General features: G+C 39.7%; 4 protein-coding genes across 5 annotated transcripts; 1 reads left to right on the top strand and 3 right to left on the bottom strand.

The window, feature by feature from the left end:
- Window positions 1-427: 427 nt before the first annotated feature.
- LOC137944005 (calcium-dependent protein kinase 29-like) lies at window positions 428-4,458 on the top strand. 2 transcript variants are annotated; one of them, XM_068789495.1, is made up of 9 exons: window positions 428-458; window positions 584-1,390; window positions 2,240-2,383; window positions 2,518-2,670; window positions 3,137-3,249; window positions 3,325-3,492; window positions 3,765-3,892; window positions 3,983-4,082; window positions 4,215-4,458. In XM_068789495.1, the coding sequence occupies exons 2-9, from the start codon at window positions 721-723 to the stop codon at window positions 4,290-4,292; spliced, it is 1,554 nt and encodes a 517-aa protein (XP_068645596.1). In that variant the 5' UTR covers window positions 428-458; window positions 584-720; the 3' UTR covers window positions 4,293-4,458. The 2 variants fall into 2 exon arrangements, with proteins under 2 accessions (XP_068645596.1, XP_068645595.1); XM_068789494.1 differs by lacking the exon at window positions 428-458 and having other exon boundaries at window positions 486-1,390.
- A 250-nt stretch (window positions 4,459-4,708) lies between these two features.
- LOC137943810 (uncharacterized) lies at window positions 4,709-5,251 on the bottom strand. The gene has a single exon (XM_068789244.1). It carries the CDS (start codon window positions 5,249-5,251, stop codon window positions 4,709-4,711), a length of 543 nt encoding a protein of 180 aa, XP_068645345.1.
- Window positions 5,252-10,208: 4,957 nt separating this feature from the next.
- Window positions 10,209-10,754, bottom strand: LOC137943809 (uncharacterized). The gene has a single exon (XM_068789242.1). The coding sequence runs from the start codon at window positions 10,752-10,754 to the stop codon at window positions 10,209-10,211; it is 546 nt and encodes a 181-aa protein (XP_068645343.1).
- A 3,282-nt stretch (window positions 10,755-14,036) lies between these two features.
- Window positions 14,037-15,361, bottom strand: LOC137944758 (pectinesterase-like). Its single transcript, XM_068790497.1, has 2 exons — window positions 14,915-15,361; window positions 14,037-14,742 (listed from the first exon to the last, which is right to left on the bottom strand). The coding sequence occupies exons 1-2, from the start codon at window positions 15,303-15,305 to the stop codon at window positions 14,060-14,062; spliced, it is 1,074 nt and encodes a 357-aa protein (XP_068646598.1). The 5' UTR covers window positions 15,306-15,361; the 3' UTR covers window positions 14,037-14,059.
- Window positions 15,362-16,115: the final 754 nt, after the last annotated feature.

Below are 16,115 nucleotides of genomic sequence, written 5' to 3'. Positions count from 1 at the left end.
TTTAATTATTATTATTTCTAAAAATAATTAATAAAAAAATAATTTGATTATTATCTTATTTTTATTAATTATTTTTTAAAATAATAATAATTAAATTCTCTTTTTTTCTCTAGGGCTCCAAATTGGCCTAAGGAGATAAATATGATAGACACTAGATAGTGGTCCAGATTCCAGACCCGACCAAGACGTTCGCGACTTCCAGGAATCGCCCACAAAGCTCACCTAACCCCGCCTTGCTCGAATTTTGCTGCAAACAAATTTAAATATTCTGTCAAGTACAATTCCAATATTACCTTATACTCTTTTTCGTCTTCTTTGAATTAAGCAGGGTATTAAAGTAATTCCATTGCCAAATTAACGGAAAAGATGACCGGAAAGTGTAGCAGTGGCCAGATGGACACTGGATCGACTCCACACGCTTTGCATCGCATTCTCTACCTCCCGAACTCTCAAGCAAAGTACTCTCTTTTCCCTGTCTTCTTCCTTGTCCCCTCTCTCTCTCTCACCCCCTCTTTCTCGCTCTGTGGGTTGATTTTTAAAGTGGTTTTTAAGCCTCATTTCTGTGTCCTTTTGGGCAGAACAGTTTGTTACTTCACTCCTGAGAGAGCTGCTAATTTTCGTTACGCAGCAAATGCTTGAGAGTTTTACCGGTTCTGATAAGCGGCTATAAAAGCTTTTTACAGCTTCTCAATCTGTGGAGAGCCGGAAAAGAAGATAAAAATGGGGATTTGCTTCACCAAGAAACGTGAAATCCCAATTTCTTCTTCCTCGGATGGTTCAATTTCTCCTGCTATCCCTCGACCACCACCCCCCAAACCCGCGAACACTATCCCTATTCAGCAAACCAAACTCTCGCTTACTAGTATTCCGTCTTCATCCCCTCTTGCGGTTTTACAGAAACCCCTTGCGGATGTTACCCAGTTTTACCACCTGGACAAGGAGCTTGGCCGAGGCCAATTCGGCATTACCTACCTCTGCACTGAAAAAGCCAGCGGCCGCAAATACGCGTGCAAGTCCATCTCTAAGCGTAAACTGACCCACAAGGCTGACGTTGACGACGTCCGAAGAGAAGTTCTCATACTCGAACACCTTACGGGACAACCCAACATTGTTGAATTCCGAGGAGCATTCGAGGACCATCAGAACGTGCATTTAGTGATGGAGCTGTGCTCCGGTGGCGAACTTTTTGATAGAATTATTGCTAAAGGGAGTTACTCAGAAAGAGCCGCTGCTGTGATCATTAGGCAGATTGTGAATGTGGTTAATGCTTGTCACTTTATGGGAGTTATGCATCGAGATTTGAAGCCAGAAAATTTCTTGATGGTGAGTAAAGATGAGGATTCCCCGCTTAAGGCTACAGACTTTGGCTTATCGGTTTTCATCGAGGAAGGTTAGAATTTGTTTGTTCTTTTCTTTTCTTTTTTTATTATTATTATTTATTCCTTTCTTCTCTCTCGTGTGTGTTCCTTATGCTTGTACTTTTCTGGTGTGTTACTCAAGTGTGGTGGTTCTCTTGGTGTTGATTTGTGTAATCCTGCTGCTACGACGTTTAAAAATAGAAATGTTGCAGATTACATCTGAGGAGTGGGGGTGACACGGTTTGTTTACTAGTTCTTCATTAGAATTGTTTGATGACGTCTTCCGGCTGATGACCATGGACATTTTCATGGGCAACGTTGTCTGGGATGTTGTTGATGCCCTATGGCTAACCTCTTGGTAATTAAGTCAATCTTATTCAGGTCCCCTGGTACAGATCAGTTTGAATTAGATGAGGGAAATTGGCAATTTAATTAATTATTTCACCGTTGCATCTGAAACCCTGTGGAGGAGATAAGGTTTGACTGCATGTTGCATCAAACTCAAAAAAACTAGATCAGGAATTTTGATGACTTTAATGAACAGTGGATACGAATTCCCTTCCTTTATATATTTCTTTTAGACATAGACCTTATAGAGTTTCTATCAGTAAGGCTTTGTTGATGTCAGTCAATTGGACCGGCAAAATTTAAAGGGAGGTTGGAAGGACATTTTGTGATAGTCTGAAAACAGATTAAATTGGTCAAGTAAAGAGTTCAACATGGCTCAGCTGAAAATGGAGCTTGCAAGCAATAGATTAGAATAGTGAAATAGGATTCACTATTACCAGCCAGCAAGGTTGGAAGGGTTGCATGATTTATTTCCTTTTTCTTTTTCACTTATATCCTTCTAATGAAGATGCCCCTTCAAAATCACTATCCAGGAAAAGTTTATACCACAATAGTAGGTAGTGCCTACTATGTGGCCCCAGAAGTTCTGCGACGACAGTACGGAAAGGAGATTGATGTATGGAGTGCCGGGGTCATCTTATATATTCTCCTTAGTGGTGTTCCTCCATTTTGGGCAGGTAATGGAGTGACAATTCTTCTCATTCTAGTTTTAGGTTTTTGCAGAAACTTTCAAAATTTCATAGCACCACAGTTTTTTCTTCTTCAATATGCTGATCAATGATTTTGATGTTGGATGAATAAATTAATGCAGAGACGGAAAAAGGCATATTTGATGCGATTCTACAAGGCTACCTTGACTTGACAAGCCCACCATGGCCTCAAATTTCCGAGTCTGCAAAGGATCTCATAAGCAAAATGTTAACCAAAAATCCCAAAACGCGAATTACAGCTGCTGAAGCTCTTCGTGAGTACATCTTTTTATGTCAGCTAACAGCAGGGTCAATAAATCCTGTTAAACTATTTTATCTTTTTGGTGATACTGTGTCAAGTGGATTTGGATGCTTAGATTGTTCCAGCTAAATGGAAACCAACTGTAACTTCTTTATTGAAAATCCAACTAGATTTCGTTGGTTGGATCACTGGATTCTTGAGCAGATGGATGTTTGGGTTATGGCATATAAAAAAACTTGCTAGGATAGATGCTTATTGCTGATAAACATGGTCAGATGATGGGCTAGTGGGGTCTTTCTTCAATGGGGTATCCATGGGGAATATCCTCCCACTTCAAAGCCTCTATAAATTCATTGTCTCTACCTTCTTTTAGCGGCATTCCTTGTATCAGCTTATTCTTTATTTCTCTAAAGAGAAGAGAAAATGTTTAGATTATATAAAATACGGTCATGTGATTGATATTCTTATATCTGACCCAGAACACCCATGGCTACGAGAAGATGGTGCATCTGACAAACCAATTGACAGTGCAGTTTTCACTAGAATGAAACAATTCAGAGCAATGAACAAATTAAAGAAACTTGCTCTAAAGGTTTTCTCCTCAAACTTAGCTGTATATTTGTCAGAAACTGTTTACTTAACCATGATTTTTTTGGGATTTTTACAGGTTATAGCAGAAAGTATAGCAGATGAGGATATCAAGGGGTTGAAACAAATGTTTAAGAACATGGACACTGATCAGAGTGGTTCCATCACCTATGATGAGTTAAAGGAAGGTCTTACTAAGCTAGGATCCAAGCTTTCTGAACCTGAAGTCAGGCAGTTGATGGAAGCGGTAAGACTCTATTTGTAGGTTCAGAGATTCACGGCCTCAAGTTTATTCATCACCATTGCATAGATAGCTATCATTCATATGCGTTAAGTCAAGTGTTTATCTGTTCAGTAAAAATAGTTTGATGATGTCCTATTCTCTTCTAGTCTGCCTTCATAAGTTAGTCTTTTGAGCAAAATACAGAATGCATGGAGGACAAGCAATCAATTATGTTGCAATAGCAAGAGCCTTTTACTGTATCGTGTGGTTGGTAAAATAATGTCTGGTATTCTCAGGCCGATGTGGATCAAAGTGGAACCATAGATTATGTTGAATTTATCACAGCAACCATGCACCGACATAGACTGGATAAAGAAGAAAACCTGTACAAGGCTTTCCAGTACTTCGATAAGGATGGAAGCGGGTTAGCAGTGATCTCTTTTGGTACTTTCTGCTTGCAAAGGTGAAATTGTAATAGCATAGCTAAAATATATTTTTGTGGCATTCTTGAAAGGTTTATCACAAGAGATGAACTGAGACATGCGATGACTGATTACGGTATGGGTGACGATGCCACAATTAGTGAAGTTCTTGATGATGTTGACACAGACAAAGTAAGCTATATTATTTTTCAAAAAACTACAGATGATTCTCTCCTTTATGTAGTTGTTTTTCAAAACCCATCATGGTTCTTTGCTGCATAAATCATGTGTGCACTGAAGCACTGATTTTTGGCCTTCTTGTAGGATGGGAAGATCAATTTTGATGAATTTGTTGCCATGATGAAGCGTGGCACACATGAAACCATTGCGGACAAGAGATGAAAGTGATGGACTTGATCCTGCTGGCTTAGTATTGTATATACCATTCTTGTGTGTGACCCCCTTCTGTTGGGATGAGTGAAGCCTGGTGTGCTGTAGTAAAATTGCAACTGTTGATGATATACCAATATTCAATAATCTTAATATGCATCTCAATCCAATTTAAAGTTAAAAGTCTCCATGAGTGAAGCTTGGGGATTGGGGATTGGGGATTGGGGTTTGAAATGAAAAGTTGCTAACGTTAACTTACAAACAAAAAAAATTGCAATATTTAAGGGCTTTGGTCTCAAAAACAAATTCTAATTTGAATTATGGTAAGCATAATAATATATTAAATAGGAAATATTGGGTGAAATAAAAAAAAAAAAAAAACATAGAGCATAAAGCCTTTTCCTCTTATTGTAGAAGGTAGAGGTAAGCTACCACGAGGAAATGTAGTCAACTAAGCTTTGAGCAATTTCTGAGTGCTGAATCATTTCAGCGTTTCTCTGCCGCAGCACGTTTGGACGAGATGGCGGATGTAAGTATACGTTGTCACATTCATTCACCGAAGTAATACAGTCATTCAGTAGAAACGACGCATCGTGGTAGTTCATGGCATGGAATTCGTCAAGGGAATCTGAGCTCCTCCCCACAACGCCAGAATCGTAATACTCATAACAGCTATCCAGGTGTCGCTTTGCGTAAACCTCCGTCGTAGTAAGCTGCAATTCGGATATATCGGCTAAGAATTGAACTCCTTTCTCCTTATTTATTATGATGGAGAGCTCTGCAAGTTCATGGAAATTCCTGCCCTTGCTCCTCGGATCAGGGGAGAGGATCTTGAAGCACGTATCTGGGTAGTCCGTATGTTTGCAGATATCAAGAATCACTTGTTTGTCTGGATCTTCTTGCCCGTAAGAGAGGATGTTTTGAGAGAAGAGGAGAAGGGACAACACGAGCAAGGGTCGAAATCCTCCCATGATCATTCTACAGGCTCACCGATTTCCTCGTCGATGAAGATGACTATCCAATGAGTCGCCATTTCTTATATAGTTTTTCTGTGTGATCTGGACAGTTATTCCAAAGCTTTCGCCAGACTGTAATGAAGAGAATCCAGGAATCAAATAAGAAGGAAAAAAGATTCAGTCTTAATTGGATGCCTTATATTCAAACAATCCAGCAAATGACTGACCTCAGAGTGATTGCAGAGAATCCAGGAAATACATTAGGAAACGATATATTCTTAATTAGACGCCTTATATTAAAACAAGCCAGCAAATAGCTGAGCTTGACAATTATCCCAAAACCTTACCCCTGGAGTCATCCAGCGAATCCAGGAACTAACTAGGAAAAGAACCAAAACTAGCGCCTCCAGCTTTTGCTTTTCGCTCCAGCTATTTTATGAAAAACGAATGAAGAAAGGCAGAGGAGGGCGGAGATGGACGACGGACGGAAAAGAACAGCTATTATTTCGGAAAGTGTCCGTTTCGGTTTCGTCTTCAAGATTTCTCTGCGGGATCCTCCGTCCGAACGCTGCTGCTATTCGAGCCCGTTCGCGGGAGGAAGAAGATGATTAGCTGGATTAAATATTTCCTAAGTTAGGAAATTTAATAAGCGCTGCCGAGACCCGGACTCGACTCACCCGAGTCAACTCGGACCAGCAAACCAGCCTTCCCAGCCGACCCTAGGGTGCAGCTTCTGCACCAGCAGACGGAGTCAACCCAGACCAACTCGGGCCAAGTCAGCTCGGTCCCGGTCACACTTATTTTTTGCCTCGGTAAACATGCCCAAGATTTCGGTGCGACTTGGTAAATTTTTTATCTCCGGCTAGATTATTATTAAAGAATTGATAGATTATTCTTCTGTCAACATATTATTTAGTCTAATTATGTGCATTGGATTATTTCATGGGTCTTTTTACATTGATTCTTTTGGGTCGTGTTAAATGGACCCAAGTCAAGCCCATTTCAGTTGTTGCTATTGTGTCTCTTTTGATGAGACATTATTATTGAAAAAGAGGTAGCGTCATACCATTATTTATTGTCAACCCCGTCAAAAATATCAAATTTATTTATGGTTGGGAGTCCATGACGGAGGAACTTCATCCTCGTAAAAAATATCAAATTTATTTATCGTTGGGAGTCCATGACGAAGGAATTTTATCCCCGTAAAAAATATCAAATTTATTTGTCGTTGGGAGTCCATGACGGAGGAATTTTATCCCCGTAAAAAATATCAATTTTTTTTGTAGTTGGAAGTCCATGACGGAGGAATTTCATCTCCATAAAAAATATCAATTTTTTTTGTAGTTGGAAGTCCATGACGGAGGAACTTCATCCCTGTAAAAAATATCACATTTTTGTGGTTGGAAGTTCATGATGGAGGAACTTATTGTTATATTACTTTCCTTCATTAATATCATATATTACTCTACCACTTGAGAGTCGTTGTCCTGTGGAGGGACATCGTGGTGGAGGTGGAGGTGGACACTTCATAGCAATGTCTTAGCGGCTAGGAGTGATTTTTCTCTCACTGATATTATACCAACTGGGCCTCATGAACATGAGCAACAAAACGTGAGGGGGAGTGTTGGAAGATGAAGGCATATTAAATAAAAAAGATTTTATGCATCATTTGCAGCAAGCTGGGAGTTCATGTTCTCTCACCCCCAGCTTGAGGGAGAGTGTTAGAAGACAGGGCCTAAGCCCACACAATCAAGGAAGGCTCACATATCCTAGTGTATTAAAATATAGGCCCAAACCCATAATACCAAGAAAGACCAATGGATCCAAGAGATATAGAAGATGGGCTCAAGGCCCACATATCGAGGAGAAAACCCATAGACCCATATACGTTGATGGCAGGATGGTAAATAAAGGGTTATCTTATAAAGATGACATTGATGTAATTATGTTAAAATTTCAGGGTTAAAACACTAAACCCTAAACCCTAAGTTCATGGGTATTATTGTAATATTATAGTTTCATAAATCTATAAATAGAGCTTCAGGGGGTGAGTAAGGAATAATCAATTCCATAACCCTTCTTCCTCCTGTTTTCTCCCAATGACTGTATTTCCCCTTTTCTCCATGAGCTAAATTCATAGAGTCCTAAAAAATCAACAATTATTTTTTTAGTATTGAAGTGTCAAGATCGAAGGAAGGAATTTTTCTATCTCAATGAAAATATGTTTTGTTGAAGGAAATTGGTATGACAACATGCAGTCCAATCAGTACTCCCATGGAAGAAAATCTAAAATTGGGAACACTTTCAGATCAAGTCCCTGCTAACAAAGAACATTATCAGAGACTAGTCGGAAGGTTAATGTATCTTGCACATACCATACCAGATTTCGCTTATGTACTAAGTGTGGTTAGTCAATTTATGCACTCTCAGAGTGAAGAACAAATGAATGTCGTTAACCGTATCGTGCGCTATTTGAAATCATCTCTAGGGAAAAGAATTTTATTTCAAAAAGGAGGGCACTTGAAAATTGAAGGTTATACCAATGTTGATTGGGTTGGGTCAATAGAGGATCGACGATCTACATCTGAATACTTTAGTTATTCCAAGAGTTATAAAAGATGGGCTCGAGGCCCACAGATCGAGGAGAAAGCTCATAGACCCATATACATTGATAGCAGGATAGTAAATAAAATCTATAAATAGAGCTTTAGGGAGGAGAGTAAGGAATAATCAATTCCATAACCCTTCTTCCTCCTGTTTTCTCCCAATGAGTTTTTTTCCCTTTTTCTCCATGAGCTAAATTCATGGAGTCCTGAAAATCAACAAATATTTTCTTAGTATTGAAGTATCAAGATCGAAAGAATGAATTTTTCTACCTCAATGAAAATATGCTTTGGACTTGTTGAAGGAAATTGGTATGACAACATGCAGTCCAATCAGTACTCCTATGGAAGAAAATCAAAATTGGGAACACATTCAGATCAAGTCCCTGCTATCAAAGAACATTATCAGAGACTAGTCAGGAGGTTAATGTATCTTGTATATACTATACCAAATTTTGCTTATGTACTAAGTGTGGTTAGTCAATTGATGCAATATCCCAATGAATAACATGTGAATGTAGTCAACCGTATCTTGCACTACTTGAAATTATCTTTGGGGAAAAAAATTTATTTAAAAAAAAAAGTCCATTTGAAAATTGAAGGTTATACCGATGTTGATTGGGCTAGGTCAATAGAGGATTGACGATCTACATCTGGATACTTTAGTTATTTCAAAGTTTTGCCTCTATCTCATTTTTTTCATTCATAGCTTGTTTACATGGTCTCGTTTACTTACATCTTCATTCTTCCTTTACTTCCCAAAGCATTCTCTTTGGGCCTCTTCCTCTTCTCCCCTCTCTCACAAGGGTCTTTTTATTTCAATTTCTATTTTTAAACAGGGACCTATGTTCAATCCATTTCCTCTTTTATGTCATGAAAGAGGATCTTTAAGAGTGAAATCCCACATTGGAACTTTTTTCAATGCTTCATATTAGTGAGTTGATTCAAGCAATTCATTTCTACTTGGACCCCATTAGTACCCCTAAATGGAAATTTATATCCCAATAAAAGTTAAAAAAAATTCTAAGAAACCTTCAATATAATATCCTATTAGTTCCTTTCAAGGAAATTACATGGAAATTTTTAAGTTTTCCTTATAGGCTCAATTAGTGCATTTTCAAGAAAATAAATAGAAATTATTAATCAATCTCATACATTAATATATTTATCCAATAAATTTTTAATAAAATAAGATGTCAAATACAAAAATTTTAATTTTTTGCCAAAAAAAATTGAGCATGTTAAATCAACTATTCTACTCTGCATATTTTCCCACATTATATCGATCCTTACATCACTTGAGTGGGTTCCTTGACAAAATGTACCTCATTCACATCCCCGAGTGTAAAAACTTTTTTTAATTTCCAACTCTTGTTTTATTATTCATAAAAAAAAAAAAAACTCAAGAGGTAAGAGTAACAAAGATTGAGAAAAAGCTTAATCATCTTTTACAGGTTTGAGAATTTCTAATATTTGGGGGACCCACCATAGGAACGCTCCACCCTCCTTATTGTAGCAAAGGGGAAAGGGTCTTCACCCCCTACATTGTCCTTGATGTCGGCAATTTGCTCGACCACTAGAGTCAAGGGTCGAACCATCTTCCCTCATTATAGTTTTAGCCTATAATGTTGGGCTAGATCAAATAACAAGTCCGGTTTGGTTGAAGGTTTTTTTTTTTTTAGCCGCCATTTTATAGCAATAATGTCTTATGTTTTCATTAAATTCTCATGCTTTAAAAATCCACATAGTGAACTCGCACTAAAATGATCGATTAACCAAAAGTGTACAAGCTAGAAATATAAAGTTTGATCATCAACCAATGTCGATTGATCAATCTTCCGGAACATGGCCAAACTGTGCTACAAAATATTTTTTATCAACCCATTGGACTGATCGATCAAAACTTTCAGGGCAACGCAAATTCATGTTGATTGATCGATCAACCTCAATGATTGATTGATCATATAGAACTTTTTCAATTAGGGACATAAAACATGATTGATTAGAACAATGTCATTGACCGATCATACTTGTTATGCACCGCCAATGAGAATTCTGGTTGATTAACCATACCTACAATGTTGGTCTGGATCAGATAGCGAGTCTGGTTTAGTATAAAGTACTTGTTTTTTAAGGCAATAATGTCTCTAATGCTCAATTGCCCATTACCAAACTTGGGGATTGGGGATTGGGGATTGAAATGAAAAGTTGCTAACGTAAAACTTACGAACAAAAAAAATTGCAATATTTATGGGCTTCGGTCTCAAAGATAAATTCTAATATGAATTATGGTAAGCATAATAATATGTTAAATAAGAACATAAAGCCTTTCCTCTTATTGTAGAAGGCAGAAGGTAAGGAGTAAGCTACTACGAGGTAATGTAGTCAACCAAGCTTTGAGCAATTTCTGAGTGCTGAATCATTTCAGCGTTTCTCGGCCGCAGCACGTTTGGACGAGATGGCGGATGTAAGTATACATTGTCACATTCATTCACCGAAGTAATACAGTCATTCAGTAGAAACGACGCATCGTGGTAGTTCATGGCATGGAATTCGTCAAGGGAATCTGAGCTCCTCCCCACAACGCCAGAATCGTAATACTCATAACAGCTATCCAGGTGTCGCTTTGCGTAAACCTCCGTCGTAGTAAGCTGCAATTCGGATATATCGGCTAAGAATTGAACTCCTTTCTCCTTATTTATTATGATGGAGAGCTCTGCAAGTTCATGGAAATTCCTGCCCTTGCTCCTCGGATCGGGGGAGAGGATCTTGAAGCACGTATCTGGGTAATCCGTATGTTTGCAGATATCAAGAATCACTTGTTTGTCTGGATCTTCTTGCCCGTAAGACAGGCTGTTTTGAGAGAAGAGGAGAAGGGACAACACGAGCAAGGGTCGAAATCCTCCCATGACCATTCTACAGCCGCACCGATTTCCTCCTCGATGAAGACGACTATCCAATGAGTCGCCCTTTCTTATATAGTTTTTTTGTGTGATCTGGACAGTTATCCCAAAGCTTTCTCCAGACTGTAATGAAGAGAATCCAGGAATCAAATAAGAAGGAAAAAAGATTCAGTCTTAATTGGATGCCTTATATTCAAACAATCCAGCAAATGACTGACCTCAGAGAGAATGCAGAGAATCCAGGAAATAAATTAGGAAACGATATATTCTTAATTAGACGCCTTATATTAAAACAAGCCAGCAAATAGCTAAGCATGACAATTTTCCCAAAACCTTACCCCTGGAGTCATCCCAGCGAATCCAGGAAATAACAAGGAAAATAACCAAAACTAGCGCCTCCAGCTTTTGCTTTTCGCTCCAGCTATTTTATGAAAAACGAATGAAGAAAGGCAGAGGAGGGAGGAGATGGACGACGGACGGAAAAGAACAGCTATTATTTCGGAAAGCTTCCGTTTCGGTTTCGTCTTCAAGATTTCTCTGTGGGATCCTCCGTCCGAACGCTGCTGCTATTCGAGCCCGTTCGCGGGAGAATGAAGATGATTAGCTGGATGAAATATTTCCTAAGTTAGGAAATTTAATCAGCGCTGCCGAGACCCGGACTCGACTCGCCCGCGTCAACTCGGACCAGCAAACCAGCCTTCCCAGCCGACCCGAGGGTGCAGCTTCTGCACCAGCAGACGGAGTCAACCCACACCAACTCGGGCCCAGTCAGCTCGGTCCGGATCACACTTATTTTCTGCCTCGGTAAACATGCCCAAGATTTCGGTGCGACTTGGTAAATTTTTTATCTCTGGCTAGATTATTATTAAAGAATTAATAGATTATTCCTTAGTCAACATATTATTTAGACTAGTTATGTGCATTGGATTATTTCATGGGTCTTTTTACATGGATTATTTTGGGTCATGTTAAATAAACCCAAGTCAAGCCCATTTCAATTGTTGCTATTGTGTCTCTTTTGATGAGATATTATTATTGAAGAAGAGGTAGCGTCATACCATTATTTATCGTCAACCCCGTCAGAAATATCAAATTTATTTATGGTTGGGAGTCCCTGACGGAGGAACTTCATCCCTGTAAAAAATATCAAATTTAATTGTCGTTGGGAATCCATGACGGAGGAATTTCATCCATGTAAAAAATATCAATTTTTTTTTAGTTGGAAATCCATGACGGAAGAACTCCATCCCCATAAAAAATATCACATTTTTGTGGTTGGAAGTTCACGATGGAGGAACTTATTGTTATGTTACTTTCCTTCATTAATATCATATATTACTCTATCACTTGAGAGTCGTTGTCCTGTGGAGGGACATGGTGGTGGAGGTGGACACTTTAGAGCAATGTTTTAGCGGCTAGGAGTGATTTTTCTCTCACTAATATTATATTAGCTGGGCCTCATGAACAAGAGCAACAACGTGAGGGGGAGTGTTGGAAGATGAAGGCATATTAAACAAAAAAGTATTTTATACATCATTTGCAGCAAGCTGGGAATTCATGTTGTTCTCTTACCCCCAGCTTGAGGGAGAGTGTTGGAAGACAGGACCCAAGACCACACAACCAAGGAAGCCTCACATATCCTAGTGTATTAAAATATAGGCCCAAACCCATAAGACCAAGAAAGACCCATGGATCCAAGAGATATAGAAGATGGGCTCAAGGCTCATAGATCGAGGAGAAAGCCCATAGACCCATATACGTTGATGGCAGGATGGTAAATAAAGGGTCACCTTATAAAGATGACATTGATGTAATTATGTTAAATTTTCAAGGTTAAAACACTAAACCCTAAACCCTAAGTTCAGGGGTATTATTGTAATATTATAATTTCATAAATCTATAAATAGAGCTTCAGGGGGTGAGTAAGGAATAATCAATTCCATAACCCTTCTTCCTCCTGTTTTCTCCCAATGAGTTTATTTCCCTTTTTCTCCATGAGCTAAATTCATAGAATCATGAAAATCAACAAACATTTTTTTAGTATTGAAGTGTCAAGATCGAAGTAAGAAACCTCTAAATGATTACTTATAAATGAAACCTCTAAATGATTACTCTCTAATCCAAAATCCTTGAGGGACAAGTTTTTCCTCGATGAAGGGACCAGGGTAAGAATGAGAGAGAAAAAAAATAGGGGTGGGCATCGGGTTGGGCTTCGAGGGGAACCCGACCCAACCCAACTCAACCCGAAACCCCCGAGTTAGGGTTTCAGGTTTGGCCCCGCAATTCGGGGATGGGGTCGGGAAAAACCAGCCCACTTTGGGGTAAGGGACAGGTTAAAAGAGACGAGGATATAAAACATGGTAGGGACGTTTCAGGGATAGGTCGAGATTACAGGGTGTGGGAATGTGTCGGGTTTGAGTCAGGTTTACAGAGATGGGTGGGGTTTAAGCTGGGTTTACAGGGATGAGTTGGGGATGGGGTTGTGGGGACTCTGATTTGGTAGGGGTAGTGTTTGATACTTCGATTTTTTTTTTCGGGTTTTGATTTTAGGAAACCCGAGCCTGACCTGACCCATGCCCACCCCAAGAAAAAAAAAACATATGAAATTTTAGAACCCATCATTACTCTGACTCTAGCCTGAGAAATTTATTTTCTTTTATTTTTTATATTTTTACAATATCAAGTAACAAAAATATTGATTTTCAGGACTCCATAGATTTAACTCATGGAACAAAAAAAACAAATAACACCCATTGGGAAAAAACAGGAGGAAGAAGAGGTTATGGACTTATGTCATAACCCTCCTCCTAAAGCTTAATTTATAGATTGATAAAATTACAATATTACAATTAATACACCTTGAACTTAAACTAATTATATCGATATCATCTCTATGAGGTGATTATTTATTTACCATCCTGTCATCACTGTGTGGCCCTATAGGTCTTCCCCTTAATATGTGGGCCTTGAGCCCATTTTTCACATATCATGGATGTGTGGGCTTTCTTTGGTCTTATAGACTTGAACCCATTTTCTAACACATCTCTTGGTAGTGTGTGTTTGGACCCATCTTCCAACACTCACTCTCAAGCTGGAGGTTAGAGAACATCATGAATACCCAACTTGTTGTAAATGGTATATAGAATTTTTCCGTATAACAATGAAACAAATTAAGATAGTGGATAACCACAAACGGGGTGCCAGCTGGTTGGCACTTTACCGTACAATATTGTACTTGGTTAGCATATAAAGTTGTGGACCACTTAATTGAGAGAGAGAGAGAGAGAGATATGGTTGGGACTAACAATGCAACAAATTTACAAGAAGCCGGGAACAAATTTTACAGTAGTTCTTGGCAACCACTCCTTCCCTTCAAGAAACGAAGCCACAGTGAAGTGAGTTGCCATGGAAGCTGTAGTAATTAATCTAATTCCACGCATTGTGGCTCGTTTCTTCGTGTTTGCGCCTGGGCCAGTGTTGTTGTACTCCCCGTAGTACAAGGTTTCAGGGTGTTCGACCCCTGCCAGCAGCCATCCTTGGGGACTCACCACGTCGCTCAAGTAGCACTGCATGAATACCACTCTAGCGTAAGCCCTTCCTGGGTAGCCTAGGTAAACTGGCCCCGGATAATCAAACCCGGCAGCGGCCACCACCGTGGTGTCATGGAAGACGAACCCGGTAGAAGATAGAAGTCGGTCTCGTGTTTGGCGAGTGAGGACATTCTTACTGCCGGGAAGCGCCTTCCGGACATGAACGATGCACTTCTGAAAGACGGCAGCCGCATTTCCAGCAATGACATCTTCGGCCCCATAGATGTCACTCTCCCCGTAGAATTGGGTTCCTGAAACCGCTCTGATCACACGTTGAGAGCCATTGAAGCTGCATCTCTGGAAAGCAGAGCGGTGGGCTGAGTTTGAGAGAGCAACCGCGTAGCCCTTGGAAGGATGAGCGGAGTTCTCAAAGCTAATGTCCATCGCTACAAAACCACCGCCCGTGACCCCTGCAATACATACAAGATTTAATCGTTCTGTGGACCGTGAGTGGCCAGTTCCAACTACCCATTACACGAAGCTTGAGCAAGAACATGGAGTCCACAGAAATTTGTGAAGCACCCAACTAGTCCGTCAGAGCGTCAACAGTAAGAATTTTATCGTGAGAAAACATATACTTACCGACTGTGGCCGTGTCGTCTTCCGCCCAGCCGTCACGTTCACTGCGGTTAAAAGAAATGAAGGTAACGGCGGTTCCCTCTCCCATCAGCGCCAACCTTGTTTTTTCATGGGGGACTCGGATGATTTCGTTGTACACCCCTGCTTTTATTCGTATGCCGAAGTACTTCTTCGAGTGGCTGGGTGCGGCTGCAATGGCTTCAATGACGGTTGTAAAATCTCCAGACCCATCTTGCGCCACGGTTATGGAAGGACTTATGTCACGAATGTGGGCTCTTCGTCTGAAAGAAATCAGACCAAGCATCACGATAAACAAGGCGACCACTAAAGTGACCGTGGTAACAATGCTTACCAGTTTTCTGATTCTCTCCGGAGGTATGTTGCTGAAAGGCATCTTTGATGGAGATGGAGAAGAAAAGGAGAGAAGGAAAATCAGCGAACAGAAGATAACAGAAGAAAATGGTTTGTCAATGGAAGAAACAGAGACGAGCGCTAGATGTTTATATGCTTCAGCTGGGTCTTGAAAACCAGAGGCACAGTAACCGTATATCTTTTAGAAGAAGAACATGGGAAGGAAGAGAATCTGAAACTGAACCGGAGACAGGCCCAGAAATGGTGTTCAAATGGAAGTCTTGAGAACGACATCTAACGTTTTCCAGAATCCCTCTACGACTAATCCATATTTTGTTTAGATAATTGAATGCTGAAATTCATGTTGCCTGAGAGTGTGAAGAAGGGAAACTAAGTTGTCAGGGAGAAGCTCTGGTCTTGCCGTCTGTGACAGAACTTGAGCAAGGTACTTTCTAAATCTGTATTTAGGATTTGCAGTTTTCTTAATAAAGGTTTTATGCATCGAAGCAAACGTGATCGCCCTGTTTATAGACTCACGGAAGGGAAGTCAGATTTACAGAAATAGATAAAGCCAGAGAGGGTCAGGGTCTCAGACCGAAACTCTCATTGCTTCCTGCCTTGGTGGGAATGGGAATCAATAAGGACTCGGTATTTTTTCCTGATATTATCGGCCACCGGTTGACCATCATTTGGTAAACATACATTATCTTGGAGGCTGCATCTGACTTGTGTTCTAGGTATTTTTTTTTTACTTTTTTCATTTTGGCTATTTCATTTAACTTTTGGAAATTTAGGTTTTTACCCAATTTTTAAAACTTAATTAGATAAATGACAAACTTTTGAACTTATTTAG

This window comes from Aristolochia californica, unplaced genomic scaffold (genome assembly GCF_029961685.1).
Source record: "Aristolochia californica isolate CCGP_79_NKW_82.1479 unplaced genomic scaffold, dmAriCali1.0.hap1 SCAF_11, whole genome shotgun sequence".
Taxonomy (NCBI): domain Eukaryota; kingdom Viridiplantae; phylum Streptophyta; class Magnoliopsida; order Piperales; family Aristolochiaceae; genus Aristolochia; species Aristolochia californica.
The sequence above is the reverse complement of the archived record's forward strand: the minus strand, read 5'-3'. Positions and strand labels throughout refer to the sequence as shown.

What these genes read in the sequence shown, in the direction of transcription:
- LOC137944005 (XM_068789495.1), top strand. Translation starts at nt 721, where the DNA reads ATGGGGATTTGCTTCACCAAGAAACGTGAAATCCCAATTTCTTCTTCC. An exon ending in ATCGGTTTTCATCGAGGAAG is followed by an intron (nt 1,391 to 2,239) that starts GTTAGAATTTGT and finishes ATCACTATCCAG; the next exon opens with GAAAAGTTTATACCACAATA. An exon ending in TTCGATAAGGATGGAAGCGG is followed by an intron (nt 3,893 to 3,982) that starts GTTAGCAGTGAT and finishes CATTCTTGAAAG; the next exon opens with GTTTATCACAAGAGATGAAC.
- LOC137943810 (XM_068789244.1), bottom strand. Translation starts at nt 5,251, where the DNA reads ATGGGAGGATTTCGACCCTTGCTCGTGTTGTCCCTTCTCCTCTTCTCT.
- LOC137943809 (XM_068789242.1), bottom strand. Translation starts at nt 10,754, where the DNA reads ATGGTCATGGGAGGATTTCGACCCTTGCTCGTGTTGTCCCTTCTCCTC.
- LOC137944758 (XM_068790497.1), bottom strand. Translation starts at nt 15,305, where the DNA reads ATGCCTTTCAGCAACATACCTCCGGAGAGAATCAGAAAACTGGTAAGC. An exon ending in AGACGACACGGCCACAGTCG is followed by an intron (nt 14,743 to 14,914) that starts GTAAGTATATGT and finishes TATGTATTGCAG; the next exon opens with GGGTCACGGGCGGTGGTTTT.